Below are 20,823 nucleotides of genomic sequence, written 5' to 3' on the forward strand. Positions count from 1 at the left end.
TTAGCATGTTAGCATTGCTAGCATGCTAACATTAGCATTATAGCCATTTTCATAGCCAGACATATTTAAACACTTGGCACTATTATGCAAGGTGTTTATATGCTAATGTTAGCATTGCTAGCATGCTAACAGTATTATAGCATTATAACCATTTTCATAGCCAGACACATATTTAAACACATGGCACTATTATGCTATGTGTTTACATGCTAATGTTAGCATTGCTAACATGGTAACATTAGTATTATAGCATTATAGCCATTTTCATAGCAAGACACATATTTAAACACTTGGCACTATTATGCAAGGTGTTTACATGCTAATGTTAGCATTGCTAGCATGCTAATATTATCAAAGCGGCATTGTAGCCATTTTCATATCCAGATACATGTTTAAACACTTGGCACTATTATGCAAGGTGTTTACATGCTAATGTTAGCATTGCTAGCATGCTAATATTATCAAAGTGGCATTGTAGCCATTTTCATATCCAGATGTTTAAACACTTGGCACTATTATGCTATGTGTTTACATGCTAATGTTAGCATTGCTAGCATGCTCATATTAGCGAAGCGGCATTGTAGCCATTTTCATAGCCAGACACACATTTAAACACTTGACAAGTATATTAAGACTTACCACTATTATGCTATGTGTTAGCATAAAAATGCTAGCAAACATTAGCAATCTAAATATATAGATAGGAGTAATATTTGTGATGGAAATCACAATATGAGCTGCGCTCTCCAAGTGCTTTTCTAGTTTTCATTATGTGGAGTAGTATCAAAACAATTGCCCCTCAAGTTCCCCTTGAAACACGGACCTTGGGGACGGGAGAGGAGATTGAAGGTTGAAGGTTGGTGGTGGCGCTCTAGAAGAGAAACGTAAATAATGTCTGCCCACTGACACTCATCCACCCCAACAGCTTAGCAAATAGGATTAAAGCTCCCATCTGCTCACCTGAGAGGAAGCCACCCGGCCACTTCTCTTCCTCCACCACGTCACCAAACGGCGTCTGGACACGTCTGAGGGAAGGTCCACATGAGCTGAGGACGTGGACTGCGGTGTCGGTTCCAAATGGCGGGACAGTGGAGCGGTTTGCGTCTGTGGACGATAGGAATGCTGCTGATGTCCGTCAACATGGACACAGGTCTGGGAATGTCTGTCACGCTCCTCTGTGCTTACCTGCATTCACCTCTCACCTCTGAACCCTCAGGTGAGCAGGCAGAGAACTCTTCAGAAGACCTCCAGCTCGTATTCAGACATCACGGGTCTCTGGCTCGCAGAAAAAGGGACCTTCTGTTCCCGAGCGGGGTGAAACTTTGCAGTCAGGAGACGTTTGACCAAGCGGTCTCCAACCATCTCAAGTACTTCCACCTCAGAGGTTTGTACTCTGCTGCCGTATCTCTGTGAACATTTAGATGTTGTCCCAAGGTGCTTTGCAGCTTAAACGCTAGGTCTGCAGCCCGTGGCAGGGAGGTCAGAGGTCACACACACACAGCCTAAATACTAAAACCTCCAACATGGTGACACAGGTCTGCTTCCTTCAGCCTCCTTTGTGCTGTCTTCCAGTGTGTCAGGAGACGGTGTGGGAGGCCTTCAAGATATTCTGGGACCAGCTGCCAGAACGTGATCAGTACCAGGACTGGGTCGGCCGCTGCATGGATGGCTCCGCTAGCATCACGGATATCGGCCGCTTCTTCAGCCAATCGCAGGAGCACCTCAGCCTCATAAGAAGCGTGAGTGTTCATTGTTCGTCACCAGGGGTGCTCCCGTCCATCCGCCTCGGATTAGCGTTGGACCATTTCTGTGCTAAAAAGCCACCAACACCAACATGATGGAACCTGCACCATCACTATTCTTTACACGTTTTGCCGAGCTGTCACTAGGGCTCGCTAGCTAGTTATCTGCCTAAGCTCTTGGGATCGTCACTTCGAATTCGATGGCTTCCACCGCATGCCCACAACGCGTCTACATCTACAACAATCACTGCAGTTAGTTGGGAGCTCCTTTTTGTCCCACAGCGAAGTGGATGTGACATTGATAGGGTTGTCAGGATACTAACGATGTTCTTGGTGAAGCTCACCAAAGAATATTTGCGTCACGTCTTTGTAGAAGTGTTGAACGGAGACATGATGGCTGCCTGTCACGTTCAAGGATCAGACACGATAAATGGCTAATTATTGTCCGATGGTGGGTTTTCTCCGGGTACTCTGGTTTCCTCCCACATTCCAAAAACGTGGTAGGTTAATTGGCGACTCCAAATTGTCCGTAGGTGTGTATGTGAGTGTGAATGGTTGTTTGTCTCTATGTGCGCTATGTGATATATTTGGATATTGTATTTTAATACATCGTTTACTGTTTTTCATTCATTCATTCATTTTCTACCGCTTTTTCCTCACGAGGGTCACAGGGGTGCTGGAGCCTATCCTAGCTGACTGCGGGCGAGAGGCGGGGTACACCCTGGACTGGTGGCCAGCCAATCACAGGGCACATATAGACAAACAACCATTCACACTCACATTCATACCTATGGACAATTTGGAGTCGCTAATTAACCTAGCATGTTTTTGGAATGTGGGAGGAAACCGGAGTACCCGGAGAAAACCCACGCATGCACGGGGAGAACATGCAAACTCCACACAGAGATGGCCGAGGGTGGAATTGAACCCTGGTCTCCTAGCTGTGAGGTCTACGCGCTAACCACTCGACCGCCGTGCCGCCGTTTACTGTTTTTACTCAACTCTATTTTTATTTCTTTTTTCTCTACTGTAAAAGTGTCTACAAATAAAATGTATTATTATTATTATTATTAGGCTGCATGGCAGTCGTGTGGTTAGCGTGCAGACCTCACAGCTAGGAGACCGGGGTTCAATTCCACCCTCTGCCATCTCTGTGTGGAGTTTGCATGTTCGTCCACGTTTTCTCCAGGTACTCCGGTTTCCTCCCACATTCCAAAAACATGCTAGGTTAATTAGCGACTCCAAATTGTCCATAGGTATGAATGTGAGTGTGAATGGTTGTTTGTCTATATGTGCCCTGTGATTGGCTGACCACCAGTCATAAGCGGTAGAAAATGAATGAAAGCACTCATCATAAATACATATTGATATCAGCCGATCTCACTAATGGAGGATTCGGATGATGGTTGGAGCATCCCTGTTTTTCATCTCCAAGTCTGTAAGGTGCTCAGGGCTGAATGCACGCCAGCTGGACGCTTCAGCGTGTACATTGCTTGTGTTTTGAGGTGGCAATAGCGTTGACCAGAAGAGTTAGCGTGTCTTAGCATGCGCCTGCTCAGTGGCTGCTTGCTTTCACCGTAATAAGACTAGCGCTGTCTTACCTGAAGCCTGCATGGATGACAGATGAGAGGAGACAACCTGAACCGTCCAGTCGGTATCCATTCAGCGCCCTGAGCATACAATGACCACGATGAGAAAATCTCAACGCTTGTTTTGGATGTCTCGTTTCAGAGAGTTGGCATGGTGGCACCGCCGAGCAGGTCAGTGGAAAACGTTGACGCTGCACCTTGCATTTACTATACATCCATCACTCTAGTGCTGCTATACCTCACATGTCAGCATATATTTATTATACATCCATCACTCTAGTGCTGATATATATATTATGGTTGATGGTGCCAGCCATGATTTGGAGATGGCCTTCAAAACATGGAACGGTAAGTGTCAATGTCACTGCCCACAGTAAGCACATGGCAGTGACAAGATCCACATATAATGCTTTACAACCCTGTTGCTATCATAGCATAGCATGTAGGAGACATGACTTACTCTTTGATGTGGCAACCTTGACGTACGTTTCTAACGTGCTTACAAGCCAAATGCTTCCAAATAATCACTGCAAAGGTGGGCGTCCATCGGTTTCTCCTTCGTCTATCGAAAAGAAAGTTCCAGTATGAGTGGGATTATGTGAACATCCAGCAGCAACACAACACTTTGGAAAAATATACTGGGCCAAGTCCATGTCTGAAAGCCTTTGTTCACTGTGCTTTAGCTGAGAGGTGTCACCCCCATGATGTCACTTCCAAAAATTATGCTAAGCTAACAGCTAGCTCATCATGGCTAGCCCCATCAACTATCATGTTGCTAACCAATCGTAGCAGCAGGAGTAAGCCAAATGCTTCCAAATGATCACTGCAAAGATGGGCGTCCATCTGTCTCTCCTTCGTCCATTGAAAAGAAAGTTCCAGTATGAGTGGGATTATATGAACATCCAGCAGCAACGCAACCCTTTGGCATGACTACTATGATGATGGAAAAAATATACTGGGCCAAGTCCATGTCGGCAAGCCTTTGTTCACTCTGCTTTAACCGAGAGGTGTCACCCCCATGATGTCACTTCCAGAAATTATGCTTTTGCTAATTTGCTAACCAATCGTAGCAACAGGAGTAGCATCTGCTGCATTTTTATAAGGTCCATGTTGGTGTGGACAGGTTCTACGTTGGTCACCGCGTCTACATAATAGCACCATTTTGACATTTTTACTGACTGCTGATGTTTTTTTCATCAAGCATTGAGATGTTGTACTTTGTTTGGCCTCCTTGAACGCACCACAGCTGCTGCTGTGAGATCACACAGACGGCATTATTGTGTTAAGTACATTTGTCGCAAATGTTTCTTGTTGTTGACGAAAGGTGTGTTGTGTGTCCTCAACCGCTGCAGTGTACCCATCGGGTCAGGCCCCCCTGCGTGCAGGTATCTCCTAATATCCATCAGACTCTACCTGTTCTTCTATTTACTTTCTTTTTCTTTTTTTTTTATTTACTGGACTCTACTCTGATAAAGCGTCTGTTTGCCATATCTTACGTTACAGCTCTGAAGGTACAGCGGGGGACGATACTGGAGGACTTGTGAGCAGCACTCAGCCAGGTAAACGCTCACGTAGGAATCTCATTAAGTTGGACTAACACAATGTGTTGGGGACGTCAGCTCTTCCCGTCAAGCACTTGATGCTTCTTCTGCAAGGCTAATATTGGAATATGCAATGCAAGCTGGCCCCGCCTTTAGGAGCGTATTCGTATTAGGAAGTCAGAGCATAATTGCCACATATATGTTGTATATGTACAAGTATATATTTGGGAAAAGGCCATTCCTAAGATAGTCCATCATAACAGGGAAAATGCCCAAGAAACACCTTTCTCAGCGTTTGCTAACGTTGTCGCCGCAAATTATATTCAAACCAAAGTTCAAACATTGGAAAATGCAATAAACATGTAAGTAAGATTAAAAAAAAAGAGGGTCTCAACGCTCCTCAGCGTGCCTCACTGTCCCCTCCGCCCGATGATGACTCCAAGGCGGACAGCTGAGGTGTTCCCTGGCCCCTCTGCACCCTGGTTCTCCTGGTGTTCCGCCAGGAAGAATGTCCACCTTTGCTCCGTGGAGAAGCGTGCCGGTGTCCGGGCCTTCGCAGCCTGGAACAGCGCATCAGATATGTCTGAAAGTTAGCTAGGGGGCTCACAGTAAACAAGCAAAGCAGTGAGGGACACATGCTAAACCATGCTAACCTCAGGGAGAACGACGTGCAATGTTGTGGTATTGCATTTTACAATGTTTGTCTAATTTGGTGCTAATCTGTGAAAAACAAGATTAAATAATCATAAGTAATAAAAGTGGTCAGAGGTGATCGTGAAAGCGCCGGAGACGCTGGTTGTGCACGCAGACCTTTCGCTTCCGTCAGTCACCTTCCACCCCGTTTGGTCTTATGGGTGCTGGGATGCACATGTGCCAGTCCAGGAATAGCCCATTAAGCCTATTTACAGGCCACAGCCTGGTCAATGGAGGACCCGAGCTTACTGCTGGGCGAGTATCAGGGTCATTGCAAGGGGCCAGCTGACGTGTCGGGTCTGGGATTTGTTGAAAGAATCATCTAGCGGCCGTGCAAAGTTGAGATGAGTACCCCAGTAGGTCATGCTTCGACAAGAACCTCATTCAAGTTCTCCAAATGTATTTTATGTCGGCGTACTTTGCACTTGACTATCTTCTTCTATGGATGTTTGTGCCACATACAAATGTGCAGCTTTACAAATGGTCAAGTTTCTAGCATTATCTCTTATTTGGGAATGTATTACATCTAACTTGTTGATGGTAAGAGAATGGTGAAGTTGCCAGCATTATCTCTTATTTGGGAATGTATTTCATCTAACTTGTCGATAGTAGGAGAATGGTCAAGTTGCCAGCATTATCTCTTATTTGGGAATGTATTACATCTAACTTGTTGATGGTAAGAGAATGGTGAAGTTGCCAGCATTATCTCTTATTTGGGAATGTATTTCGTCTAACTTCTTTATAGTAGGAGAATGGTCAAGTTGCCAGAATTATCTCTTATTTGGGAATGTATTACATCTAACTTGTTGATGGTAAGAGAATGGTGAAGTTGCCAGCATTATCTCTTATTTGGGAATGTATTTCGTCTAACTTCTTTATAGTAGGAGAATGGTCAAGTTGCCAGAATTATCTCTTATTTGGGAATGTATTACATCTAACTTGTTGATGGTAAGAGAATGGTGAAGTTGCCAGCATTATCTCTTATTTGGGAATGTATTTCATCTAACTTGTCGATAGTAGGAGAATGGTCAAGTTGCCAGAATTATCTCTTATTTGGGAATGTATTACGTCTAACTTGTTGATAGTAGGAGAATGGTGAAGTTGCCAGCGTTATCTCTTATTTGGGAATGTATTACGTCTAACTTGTTGATAGTAGGAGAATGGTGAAGTTGCCAGCATTATCTCTTATTTGGGAATGTATTACCTCTAACTTGTTGATAGTAGAAGAATGGTGAAGTTGCCAGAATTATCTCTTATTTGGTAATGTATTACCTCTAACTTGTTGATAGTAGGAGAATGGTCAAGTTGCCAGAATTATCTCTTATTTGGGAATGTATTACATCTAACTTGTTGATAGTAGGAGAATGGTGATGTGTCCACCATTATCTCTTATGTTGGAATCTATTACGTCTAACTTCTTGATAGTAGGAGAATGGTCAAGTTGCCAAAATAATCTCTTATTTGGGAATGTATTTCGGCTAACTTGTTGATAGTAGGAGAATGGTCAAGTTGCCAGTATTATCTCTTATTTGGGAATGTATTACGTCTAACTTGTTGATAGTAGGAGAATGGTCAAGTTGCCAAAATTATCTCTTATTTGGGAATGTATTTCGTCTAACTTGTTGATAGTAGGATAATGGTGATGTGTCCACCATTATCTCTTATGTTGGAATGTATTACGTCTAACTTGTTGATAGTAAGAGAATGGTGAAGTGTCCAGCATTATCTCTTATTTGGGAAGGTATTACGTCTAACTTGTTGATATTGGAGAATGTCCAAGTTGCCAGCATTACCTCTTATTTGGGAATGTATTACGTCTAACTTGTTTATAGTAGGAGAATGGTCAAGTTGCCAGCGTTATCTCTTATTTGGGAATGTATTACGTCTAACTTGTTTATAGTAGGAGAATGGTCAAGTTGCCAGCGTTATCTCTTATTCGGGAATGTATTACGTCTAACTTGTTTATAGTAGGAGAATGGTCAAGTTGCCAGCGTTATCTCTTATTTGGGAAGGTATTATGTCTAGATAGTACTTGACCATTGCTACATGATTTTTCAAGGATTATTCATGTTTGAAAAGTAAATACTATGGCATTACGATAACATACATATTGCGGTATTTGTCTTATTTTTACAAGTATGTTGTCTTAGTTCACATGCATCCCGTGGCATCACAGTAAACGTCTTGCTTCATTACACGCCATGTCACCTGCCATTGATTTGAGGGTGTATCAGTAATGATAAGAGAGCCAACATTGAGCGTCTCTAATTTGATGTTTTACTGGAATGTTCCAGGTGAAGAAATCCCCTCCCTTGCTTGGACATCCTCCCCCCATGAAAAAGTCCTTGAAGAAGAATTAACAAAGATCACCTCTGACCCGACAGTACCTGCTGTGCCAGACAAGTCAGGAGGCTGCGGCTCTAACGCCTTGCGTCGCTCTGACGACACCACCACCGCCGTGGTTAAGCTAATCTCTAAGCCGACTGTCCCACAACAGGACAGTATTGCTGGGGCCACCTCCTTAAATGAAGATGGTTCTCCAGAGATCTTTGGTCAGCCAGATGTTGTGACTGGAGAGCCAGAAGAAGAAGATGTTTTCTCCCAAACAACAGAAGAAGCTGACCATGAAATGGAGGAGAGTGAAGTTGCTGTGATGTCTGATCACCTTGGGGATGAGGAAGAGGAGGAGACGGATCAGGCAGAAGAAGCATTACAGTCCCCTGACATGGAAACAACAACAATAAAGAAAGCAGAAGAAGAGGAAGACTCCACCAACTCCATGGAGGAGGCATCTCTTACAGAAGAACTGGAGGAAAACCCATCTGAAGCAGCCACGGTACCAGCAGAGGCTGCGGTCGTCATAGAAACACAAGACGCACCTGAAATCCAGCCATCACAAATAGCAACACAAGACGTGAAATCTAACACCGAACCAGAACCAGAACCAGTACCTGACCCACATAGAACCCATCTTGACTTGCCATCTGAAGCTGCTGGGGGTGAAAGTTTAGAGGGGAGGGGTGACGCAGAATCCACATCAGACAGTTCTGGACCTGAAGTTCCATTAGACGTGCATCCAGAATCTGATCATGACAGTCCGGACTCTGATGTATTACTGACAGGGACTGAATCTGAGGAACCCGACTTAGTGTTGGACCCGCAGGAAGCATCTGACCAGGAGCAGAGCACACGGATTTCTTTACCAGGAGACGACAACACAAGGACAGAAGTATTTGGCCCCGCGGCGTCTCCTGAGGAGCATGTCACCCAGACAACTCTTCCAGATCTTCTCCCTGACAAGGTCCAGCTCATCTTTCCAGACGTCACAGCAGGATACGAAATACTTCCCGAGGCGCCAATCAGCAAAGTCGATGGCTCACCTCTACAAACCACAAGGTACACGGCGGAGTATAACAACGGCAACTTCCCAGATGCTACCGAGAGCCCACTGAAGGCTGATGACGGCTTGCCGGGTTTCCCGTTTGAGGAACAGGAGAACTCGGTGAGTCATGTGCTTCACAGAGATCCTCCTGGACAACATTAAACCTTTGTTGTGTTCTTGCACATGCAGCTCGGTAACGAAATCGACAACACCTTCCTGAGGCCTCTGAAAGAGCAGACGGTGGAGCTGAGCATCACGCTGAGAGAAGAAACCTACAACGGTGCTCTGAGAGACCCGAGTAGCTTCCACTACCAGCAACTCGCCCGACATTTGACCCGCAGGGTACTAAGTTGACCTTTGATGCTCATGATGATGATGATGATGATGATTTTTTTTTTCCTGTCTAGATTGGTGATGTGTTTGAAAAAGTTCCTGGCTTCAAGAACGTTTTTGTCATCGAATTCAGGTGCAAAATTATTCTGAATAAATCATCAAAATCCAAATTGAGATCTTTTTTACAGAAATATTTGTCTTTTATTTGTGTTCTCAGGCCTCAGAAGGACCTGGAGCGGTACGTCTAAGTTCCTTTAGAACATTGATGGATGCACATGCTGGAAGAAGAGTGGCTTTTGTCTTTTCAGGGGTCTGGTGGTCCATGTCCACTATGCCATCACGCTGGAGGTGGACGACGGCGGCGTCTCAAATGAAACGTTGGACTTGATCGCGATGCAGAACAACCTGGTGGAGAAGAACTACCCTGCCAGCGCCGAGCAGCCGACGGTCGTTTATACCATCACAGACTTCCGGAACTACATTACGGAAGCGCTGCGCAAAGATCACTTCCTGAACAACAGCAGCCTCGGGAACGGTAATCAGATGATTCTTCACCACCATGTTTATTTTTTCTAACATTATTCTTCTGGGTCCTTCAGGCGAGAATTTGTTGCCTTCAGGGAAACCTACCGCCCGACCGGCCGACATCTTCGACAGCATGGTGAGTTGTCGTCCAAATCTCCTTATCATCAGTGCTTTCTGTTGCTGATGGATGCATGCTAATCATGGTGGACAGGATAATGTTCTCGCTGCAGAGAGGCCACCAGATGCACCAAGTCAAGGGATGGAAAGCAGTGAAGGTTTTCTGAAGACGGATGATTTCCTTTTCCACTCGTGGAAAAGCACCAAGAGCGAAGCAGTGAGCGAAAACGACGTCTTCGCGGTTGACGAGAGTACTACTTTCCCAACGAGCTTTCTGCCAAGCACGCCAAACTGTGAGATGTTTATCTGATTTATTTCTGCTTGGCTTCCATCTTGTCCTTTGCTGTAAGGCTTCCAATATCCATGGGAATATTCTCATTCATCCTGGTCATTGGATCCTCAGGGCAGGCAGTCCATCGCAACTGGACTCTTAGGGTTGGCTTAGAACACATTCATGCTCATAGACTAGGTGGGACACTCACCAGGCAGACTAGATAGGACAGCACTACTAGAACGTAAAGACAAGGTGGGACACATACCAGGAAGACTAGATAGGACAGCTCGACTAGACCTCAAAGACTAGGTGGGACACTCACCAGGCAGACTAGATAGGACAGCACTACTAGAACGTAAAGACAAGGTGGGACACATACCAGGAAGACTAGATAGGACAGCTCGACTAGACCTCATAGACTAGGTGGGACACTCACCAGGCAGACTAGATAGGACAGCACTACTAGAACGTAAAGACAAGGTGGGACACATACCAGGAAGACTAGATAGGACAGCTCGACTAGACCTCAAAGACTAGGTGGGACACTCACCAGGCAGACTAGATAGGACAGCACTACTAGAACGTAAAGACAAGGTGGGACACATACCAGGAAGACTAGATAGGACAGCTCGACTAGACCTCATAGACTAGGTGGGACACTCACCAGGCAGACTAGATAGGACAGCACTACTAGAACGTAAAGACAAGGTGGGACACATACCAGGAAGACTAGATAGGACAGCTCGACTAGACCTCAAAGACTAGGTGGGACACTCACCAGGCAGACTAGATAGGAGAGGTCTACTCGAGTTAAAGACTACATGGGACACACACCAGGCAGACTAGAAAGGACAGCACTACTAGAACCTAAAGACTAGATGGGACACACACCAGGAAGACTAAATAGGACAGCTCTACTAGAACTCAAAATTAGGTGAGACACACCCTAGGCAGACTAGATAGGACATCTCTACGAGAACTCAAAATTAGGTGAGACACACCCTAGGCAGACTAGATAGGACAGCTCTACTAGAGTTAAAGACTACAAGGGACTCTCACCAGGCAGACTAGATAGGACAGCTTTACTAGAGTTAAAGACTAGGTGGGATACTCATCAGGCAGACTAGATAGGACAGCTCTACTAGAGCCCAAAATTAGGTGAGACACACACTAGGCAGACTAGATAGGACAGCTCTACTACTAGAGTTAAAGACTAGATGGGGACACTCACCGGGCAGACTAGATAGGACAGCTCTACTAGAGTTAAAGACTAGAAGGGACACTCACCAGGCAGACTAGATAGGACAGGTCAACTAGAGTTAAACACTAGGTGGGACACTCACCAGGCAGACTAGATAGGACAGCTCTACTAGAGCTCAAAATTAGGTGAGACACACACTAGGCGGACTAGATAGGACAGCTCTACTACTAGAGTTAAAGACTAGATGGGGACACTCACCAGGCAGACTAGATAGGACAGCTCTACTAGAGTTAAAGACCAGGTGGGACACTCACCAGGCAGACTAGATCGGACAGCTCTACTAGAGTTAAACACTAGGTGGGACACACACCAGGCAGACTAGATAGGACAGCTCTACTAGAGCTCAAAATTAGGTGAGACACACACTAGGCAGACTAGATAGGACAGCTCTACTTAAGTTAAAGACCAGGTGGGATACTCACCGAGCAGACTAGATAGGACAGCTCTACTAGAGCTCAAAGTTAGGTGAGACACACACGAGGCAGACTAGATAGGACAGCTCTACTAGAGCTCAAAGTTAGGTGAGACACACACGAGGCAGACTAGATAGGACAGCTCTACTAGAGTTTGGCTCTAGGACAGCTTTCCTAGAGTTGAAGACTAGGTGTGACACACACCAGTCAGACTAGATAGGACAGCTCTACTAGAACCTAAAGACTAGATGGGACACACACCAGGAAGACTAGATAGGACAGCTCTACTACTCTACTAGACCTCAAAGGCTAGGTGGGACACACACCAGGCAGACGAGATAGGACAGCTCTTCTAGAGCCGAGGACTAGGTAGGACACCCACCAGGCAGACTAGATAGGACAGCTTTACTAGCGTTAAAGACTAGGTGGGATACTCACCGGGCAGACTAGATAGGACAGCTCTACTAGAGTTAAAGACCAGGTGGGACACTCACCAGGCAGACTAGATAGGACAGCTCTACTAGAGTTAAAGACTAGATGGGGACACACACCAGGCAGTGCTCGTCAGCTCAGGACAGCTCTAGTTTTGACCTCTAGTAGAGCTGTCCTATCTAGTCTATGACTGGCGTGTGTCCCACCTAGTCTTTGACCATGAAGTGATGATGCCTGTTCAGATGAGAAGCAAAACGTCTTTTAAGACACGCCTAACAGTCCAGTCACGATGGATTCAATGCCCTGAACCACATGTGCAACGTTATGGTGATGGTGTCTTATGGTGATGGTGTCTTATGGTGATGGTGTCCTATGGTGATGGTGTCTTATGGTGATGGTGTCTTATGGTGATGGTGTCTTATGGTGATTGATCTCTGGCTTTGATTGGCAGCTGACAGAAGTGTTGACAAGGAGGGCTTTCTGGCGGGGGTTGGAATCAAACCCTTCCAAGAGGACCATGATTCAACCAGTGATTCAACTGGCCACAAGTTCACCGTGGATGATGGATCCGGCTCTGGTTTCTCAGGAGACGGACAGGAAGCGCTTCTCCAGTCCTGGGAAATGGCAGCAAGCCTTTATGGTGAAAGCCACGTGGAGGTCCTGCCACCACCGGATCTGGAGGACATGGATGAGGAGGATGGAATCCATGATGTTCAGTTACAAAGCAGTGAAAAGGACAACGGCATGGTTTTCCACTTCACCCCTGCTACGCCTGTCCGAACACTTTCCACGTTAGAAGACGCCAAGGCAGACCCATTCTTGGATCAGGTTTTATTCACACCCCACTTCTCCACCACTCACGCACCCGTATTTTCACCTGAAGGCACCTTAACCGTGGAGTTGTCTATGCAAACAGTGGAAGTTGACGAGGAGTTTGATTTGACTCGTTCACGTCACAGTACGGTGGCTGCAACCACCCGGACTCGGGAGGACCCGGTCATTGCAACTCTGCCACCTGACAACGCCGCACGAGAACCGGTGTTTGATTACGTACATCCAACCGACTTTGATGCCATCACTCCACAGTGGCCTCATGAGGAGGAGCTCCCCGAAGAACCAAATTTACCCCTTCCGGAAATCCACCACCGAGAGGTGGAGGTGATCGAGGAGCAACTGGGCTTTTCTGAAGCAACAATGACGACAACGCCTGGGAGCCCTGAAGATGACATGGTTGTGGATGAAATCTTTGCCGTTACCACGGCTGCTTCCGTTCCTGCCAGTACTTCCTCTTCTCTCGGTTCTGACCCCTTTGCCCTCTCTCCTGAGAAAGACTCGCCTTTTACACGAGTGTCAGATTCCGCCCCTGAAGATGAGGACTCGCTTCACCCGGAGAACCAAAACCACGATCATGGTCCGTCCAGCACACTGTCTTCTCAAGTCAGCGAAACAAGAACTTCTTTGTCGGAGAAAGATTCCAGCACTAAATTAGAAGTCTTGAAAAAAGAAGAAAGTACAGAACCTACCAAAACCGAGCCCATAAAAAGTAACTTCTCTGATGTCCCGGGTGTGGATGTCAGCCTCGACGTCTTCCAGTACGGAGGAATAGTGACAGAAGGCGACAGCAGCGGGTACTCCAGCGGGGCGCAGGGCCCGGAATCAGAAGCAATAGCATTGCCAACCAGGCCGGTCCAAGCCCTCACGGTGTTTTTCAGACTCCGAGTGACCAACATGGCGTTCTCCACGGACCTCTTCAACAAGAGCTCCCCTGAATACAAATCACTGGAGCAACGCTTTCTCCAACTGGTGAGAAGGATGCATAGTAAGAACCTTAGCAAGAATAACTTTTACTTTCACTTTCAGCTGGTGCCGCACCTGCAGTCCAACCTGAACAACTTCCAGAACCTGGAGATCCTCAACTTCAGAAACGGCAGTATCGTGGTCAACAGCCGCATGAGGTTTGACAAACCGGTTTCCAAAGGTGTTGCCAACGTCGTCTTCCTCATCCTTGAGGACTTTGCCAACACGGCCTATCAGACGATGAACCTCGCCATTGACAAGTACTCCCTGGATGTGGAATCTGGTAAGACCAAACGCGTCTTCGTGACTTCAAGCTTACTGCACGTACTATGAGAGATCTTCTAGCGTTGGGTTTTTTATTCATGTAGTTTTTTTCTATTGAAATCAACGTTGAAATATTCAATTTTCTTGGAAGCCATTGAAATATGCGCAAGTAGAAAGAATTCGCAATCGAAAATTCATTCATTCATTTTCTATTGCTTATCCTCACGAGGGTCGTGGCCGTGCTGGAACCTATCCCAGCTGTCTTCGGGCAAGAAGCGGGGTACACCCTGGACTGGTGGCCAGCCAATCACAGGGCACATATAGACAAACAACCATTCACACTCACATTCAAACCTATGGACAATTTGGAGTCGCCAATTAACCTAGCATGTTTTTGGAATGTGGGAGGAAACCGGAGTACCCGGAGAAAACCGGGGAGAACATTTCCACTCCATACAGAGATGGCTGAGGGTGGAATTGAACTTGAGTCTCCCAGCTGTGAGGCCTGCGTGTTAACCGCTAGTTCGCCGTGCAGCCTGCAATTTTTCATTCATTCATTTTTTACCGCTTATCCTCACGAGGGTCGCGGAGGGTGCTGGAGCCTATCCCAGCTGTCTTCAGGCGAGAGGCGGTGTACACCCTGGACTGGTGGCCAGCCAATCACAGGCCACATATAGACAAACAACCATTCACACTCACATTCATACCTATGGGCAATTTGGAGTCGCTAATTAACCTAGCATGATTTTGGAATGTGGGAGGAAACCCACACATTCACGGGGAGAACATGCCAACTCCACACAGAGATGGCCGAGGGTGGAATTGAACTACGGTCTCCCAGCTGTGAGGCCTGCACGCTAACCACTCGTCCACCATGCAGCCATCAAAAATTCAGTTTGTGAAAATTGTACAGTATGGAAAAAGCGGCCATTTTTAGGATGTGGTTGTGGTTTTGATGCTGGAATGGTTTGACTCTGGTGAGAAATTCATTCATCCTAACCATTCATCTGGTTAGGTTTGGATGAACTCCAACATCATAACACACCTCATGTGTAGAAGGGATCAGGGCTTATATATTTAGCGAGCTACGAGGGAGAGCTGCATAAACCCCTTCACAATGTAACCCAACATCATGGCCCCTGTCCAGCGACACAGAGCTTGGAAAATGTGTGGAAATCTGTGGAATTTTGAACATTCCTCCATTCATTTCCAAAGGAATTGCATTGGGCATGAGTTTGCTATTCTGTTGCCATGGTTACAAGTGCCAATGAGACGCTTACCTGTGACCCTTGTGAGGACAAGCGCTACAGAAATGCTAAAGTGTAATAAATATGAAAGATGAGGAATAGCAAGATGGCTCTTAGTCCCATTCCACAATGAAGAATAATACTGTATTTAAAACATGGCTTTTAGTGTACTTTTGGTCTGTTTAAAGGTAGAATTCCACCTGTGATTGTGTACTGTAGTTAATTCCATAAGTGGACGAGGGGTCAGGTGGGTCAGGCTCTGCTAATCCGTCTGGGAGGAACGTGAGCGACTGACGCTGATCATCTTGCTGAAGCCTGTCTGTTGCACGTCACTCGCTTCCTTCCCGTTCCTACCTTCCTCCACGAGATGCACCAGGTGAAACGTGTGCTCCCATCTGTGCAGGCGACAGAGCAGACCCGTGTAAGTTCCAGGCGTGTAACGCCTTCTCGCAGTGTATGGTCAACGGCTGGTCCGGCGAGGCCGAGTGCGTGTGTGACGCCGGGTACCTGAGCGTGGACGGTCTACCGTGTCAGAGCGTCTGTGACGTCCAACGAGACTTCTGCCTCAACGACGGCAAATGTGACGTCATCCCCGGCAAGGGCGCCATTTGCAGGTCAGACTGCTTTTCTACCAAAACACTTTCTGTTTTTCTTTTCACCATCATTCACTCACATAATAATAATAATAATAATGTCTTCGGGCCTCTCGCCCGCCTGGACTGGTGGCCAGCCAATCACAGGGCACATATAGACAAACAACCATTCACACTCACATTCATACCTATGGACAATTTGGAGTCGCTAATTAACCTAGCATGTTTTTGGAATGTGGGAGGAAACCGGAGCACCCGGAGAAAACCCACGCATGCACGGGGAGAACATGCAAACACCACACAGAGATGGCCGAGGGTGGAATTGAACCCGGGTATCCTCGCTGTGAGGTCTGCGCGCTAACCACTCGACATCCGTGCAGCCTAATAATAATAATAATAATAATACATTTTATTTGTATAGCGCTTTTCAGAGTACTCAAAGACGTTTTACAGTAGAGAAAAAATAAATAAAAATAAAGTTACAATATCCAAACATTCATTCAGAGCTAAAACAAGGCTAAAAGCGTGGGGGGGGGGGGGGTCAAGCAGTGAGGTATAAAAAGTTAGACATTAAAAACGGATTTAAAGAGGTGGGTTTTGAGTTGTTTTTTGAAGGTGGGAAGGTTGGGGTCAAAGAATTTCAGAGGGTGGGGGCAGCGATGGAGAAGGGTCTGTCTCCCCAGGTTTGGAGCTCGGTCTTAAAGGGGAGTACCAGGAGCTTGGAGTCTGAGGAGCGAAGGGGACGGGGGGTATTGTGTGGATGAAGGAGGTCTGTGAGGTATGGGGGGGTCAGATCGTGGAGACCTTTGTAGGTGATGAGAAGGACTTTGAAATGGGATACGTTGGGGTTGGGGGGGACGGGAAGCCATGGAGGTTTTTAAGGGTGCATGTTGTAGTGTGAAGCATGCGTATGAAATGAGAAAATAGCATGATGATGCTAACATGCTAACCAAAACCTGCTCCAAATTGTACGAGCACTCATAGCAGATGATCTGCAACACATCCACTAATACGTGACACTTTTCACTTGGACCAACCATCGTTAACACTCCATCTGTTCGACTTCCTGGCGTCACAAACAGGCCACTCCGCTCCTTCTTCCTTGATGTCGCTCGTTCAATCATCAAACGTAGGCGCAGACATATACAAAAAGAATTAATGCATATTGTGATGTGAAATATGAAATGATTTTGTATGACCTACAAGTCCTTGGTCCATGCAGATGTCGTGTAGGTGAGAACTGGTGGTATCGTGGCGAGCACTGCGAAGAGTACGTCTCCGAGCCGCTGGTGGTCGGCATCGCTATCATCTCCGTGGCGGGATTCCTGGTGGTGGCGGCCGGAATCATCTTCTTCCTGGCTAGGACTCTTCGAGAGCAGTATGACGGCGAGGACACGGAGGATCCTCTGAGGTCAGCGTGGTGGTCAGTGTGCATTTTTGCGCTGTTGATCAACACGTGTTCATGTTGCAGACGAGGCGACAGCATGGCCACGCTGGAACGCGCAACCAAATTCAACCCCATGTTTGAGAGCGACCCGGTCACCACCCAGTATTACCGCCGCTACGACCACGACCTCCCCCAGTACAGCAGCCCCACCGCTTCCTCTCGGGAGCTCAGCAGCGACGAGGTCCAACACCTCCACCAGAACACGGCGCTCACCAAAGAAGTACGAAACCTTTCATCTTTGTGTTCTCACGACGGTCACAGGGGTGCTGGAGCCTATCCCAGCTGTCTTTGGGTTAGAGGCGGGGTACACCCTGGACTGGTGGCCAGCCAATCACAGGGCACATATAGACAAACAACCATTCACACTCACATTCATACCTATGGACAATTTGGAGTTGCTAATTAACCTAGCAAGTTTTTGGAATGTGGGAGGAAACCGGAGTACCCGGAGAACATGCAAACTCCACACAGAGATGGCGGAGGCTGGAATTGAACCCTGGTCTCCTAGCTGCGAGGTCTGCACGCTTAACACTCGACCAACGTGCAGCCCCAGCCTGAAACACTACTTTTAAAAACATAAACCTAACCAAAAACAAATAGAAGAATACTACAAATACTACATAAAGAATACTACATAGAAGGTGTATTTATGTACTTTAGGACAATGGGCTAAATTCAACCATTAAACAGCCGTCATTTAGGAATGACATATTCAAACTGTACACCAGTAATACAGTATTACTGTACGTACTGTACATATGTACTCCAAGTACATTTCCAGAAAGAAAAAGACAAACCTCTGCAGAAAGTTGAAAGGTATTCCTGAAAGTCAGCTATGAGATTCAGAAGATGGACTAAGATGGACGATGTATTATGTTAGCTACTGTGAAACAAGGCACAGTATACCAGTCTTGCTGACCTTTGACCTGCTGCAGGAGATCCAGGAGCGTCTGAGGATCATCGAGCTTTGCAGCAGAGATCAACATTTTGCTGACTTTGTGCGACAGACGCAAGTGTGAGTGATTGTGTTGTTACGGAAACTGCTGAGTTGTCAAAAGTAAAAAAAATAATAATAATAATAATAATTTTTTTTTTTTTTTTCCCGGAGCAGATTCTTGGAACGGCGAGGCAGCTCCACCACGTAACCCCCATCCAACCTCAGAGGTACCGAAACCTTCAATCTCTTTTGAAGTCATTCAAGGAAAAGTCATCCATAATCATCATATGCCTTGTAAAGATATAAAAACAAGTGAAAAGAGGCAGCTAATAATGCACGTCATGGGACACGCCTGTTATTTCCGATTTCCTGTTTCCTTGGAAAGACCCTACCAGGGGCATATAGCTCCTAGCCACCATTAGGTGGAGATCCATAGACGGGAGTATGGATGTAAGGCGTTTTAATACTAGGCTGTGTAGGTGTGTCCCATGACGTGCATCCATTAGCTGCCTCTTTTCATCAGTTTTTTTCTACAGTATCTTTCCAACCAAAGGGTTATGTGTTGATGCCTCACATAAGGACTATAAACAATGATCTTGAAGATAACCATGCTAATGATATCTTTATACAGAGCTCCTGATTGGACAGGAAGACACGCTGCTCACCTTTCTGACCTTCTCTTCATCGTTCTGCTTTTGATGGCCACACTAACATCACATTTGAAAAAGGAACGGTCCATTGTGGTTTTTCCTTTGGTCCACACGCAAACATACCGTACCCAGGAAGGGGTGTTGGGTGATCAACGCTGCTAACAGATCATGAGGAGAAGACAAGGCAGATGTTAGTAGCATTTGTAAAGTAGCAGTTAGGTTAGATGTTTTAGAACTGGAAGATGTTTTATGTGAAGTCAGTCATTTGACTGGACTCAATGAATGTGTGTGTATGGAAGCGTATACTGTATATATACTACGCACACACATGCAATATATACAGTATAATACTGCATTTTAGGGATGCTCCGATCAATATCATCCATTTTCTGTGGAACAGCACATGATTGGTCACCTGTGGCTGGTACTCCATGCCTGAGTGGACTGTGGGGGGAGGAGCCCCAATGTCCCCCGCCCACTTTACTTCTCATTCATTCATTCATTTTCTAGCGCTTATCCTCACAAGGGTCGCAGGGGGTGCTGGAGCCTATCCCAGCTGTCTTCGGGCGAGAGGCAGGCGGGGTACACCCTGGACGGGCGGCCAGCCAATCACAGGGCACATATAGACAAACAACCATTCACACTCACATTCATACCTATGGACAATTTGGAGTCGCTAATTAACCTAGCATGTTTTTGGAATGTGGGAGGAAACCCACACATGCAAACTCCACATAGGGTGGAATTGAACTCAGATCTCCTAGCTGTGAGGCCTGTGTCCTAACCACTCGTCCACTGTGCAGCCACTTTCCTTCTCACTATCCTTAAAAGTTAAAGGACACTTGCAGCCAAGTGTGGGTTTCCCCACTGACACGTGACAACACACACACACACGTCTCTTTCTCCTCTGCACTCTGGCAGCCTCTAGTGTACAAAAGGGGTACTGACTTACCTGTCGCTTCCAAGGGGTCACCTCAGGACAGCGCTCCACTCCCAAAGGTTACTAGCAGTCATCATTAGTACTGTATTCTTTACTGCAATCAAACCTTCGATCATACATGATCACATACTTGCACACTAAAGAAATAAATAACAGTATACTGTATACAGATGTACAGTATATGGGGCTCCGATCCAGTGCAGGAGGAACTTTGCTTGTGTGCAGGGCTGCGACTCCGGATGATGTGTGGCACATATGACGAGTGAGCGTTGCCGTTGTGCACACTGATATCACACTGATATTTTATGTGTGATCCTTATTGATATCAGTATCGGCCCATTTCAATCATGGATTATCGGAATCGGCAGCATGAAGTCCTGATCGGAACATCCCTAGTACAGTATACACTGTACATACCCCTTTATCGTAAACTCTATGGAATGTTGTTGTGGGTTTTGTATTTTTCCTAATAAAAAGTGTCAACATGGTAAATGTGTCTGTCTGTATGGTGTGTTGATAGATTGAAATAGCATCTTTGGAGTATTTATTTAACCACTCCTGGTATTGTATGTCAGTAGCCACAGCAGCCGTGGGGTCGATGATGGAAACATGGCTACCATTGCTACGTATATCTCGGGTATTTGTC

General features: G+C 46.2%; 1 protein-coding gene across 3 annotated transcripts; it reads left to right on the plus strand.

Annotated features, from left to right (window-relative positions):
* The first annotated feature begins 826 nt into the window (after window positions 1–826).
* Window positions 827–20,749, plus strand: LOC131137644 (interphotoreceptor matrix proteoglycan 2-like). 3 transcript variants are annotated; one of them, XM_078797724.1, is made up of 21 exons: window positions 827–1,150; window positions 1,217–1,384; window positions 1,573–1,739; window positions 3,474–3,502; window positions 4,684–4,716; window positions 4,835–4,890; window positions 7,860–9,067; window positions 9,137–9,289; window positions 9,355–9,413; window positions 9,498–9,518; window positions 9,589–9,815; window positions 9,880–9,941; window positions 10,017–10,215; window positions 12,754–14,105; window positions 14,163–14,382; window positions 16,014–16,224; window positions 17,426–17,614; window positions 17,675–17,870; window positions 18,586–18,665; window positions 18,762–18,814; window positions 19,219–20,748. In XM_078797724.1, exons 1-20 carry the CDS (start codon window positions 1,078–1,080, stop codon window positions 18,793–18,795), a joined length of 4,737 nt encoding a protein of 1,578 aa, XP_078653850.1. In that variant the 5' UTR covers window positions 827–1,077; the 3' UTR covers window positions 18,796–18,814; window positions 19,219–20,748. The 3 variants fall into 3 exon arrangements, with proteins under 3 accessions (XP_078653850.1, XP_078653849.1, XP_078653851.1); XM_078797723.1 differs by having other exon boundaries at window positions 17,426–17,870; window positions 19,219–20,749; XM_078797725.1 differs by having other exon boundaries at window positions 7,950–9,067; window positions 17,426–17,870; window positions 19,219–20,749.
* The last annotated feature ends 74 nt before the right edge of the window (window positions 20,750–20,823 follow it).

Source organism: Doryrhamphus excisus, linkage group LG17, assembly GCF_037039965.1.
Source record: "Doryrhamphus excisus strain RoL-2023G ecotype Guam linkage group LG17, RoL_Dexc_Guam_v1.1, whole genome shotgun sequence".
Classification (NCBI taxonomy): domain Eukaryota; kingdom Metazoa; phylum Chordata; class Actinopteri; order Syngnathiformes; family Syngnathidae; genus Doryrhamphus; species Doryrhamphus excisus.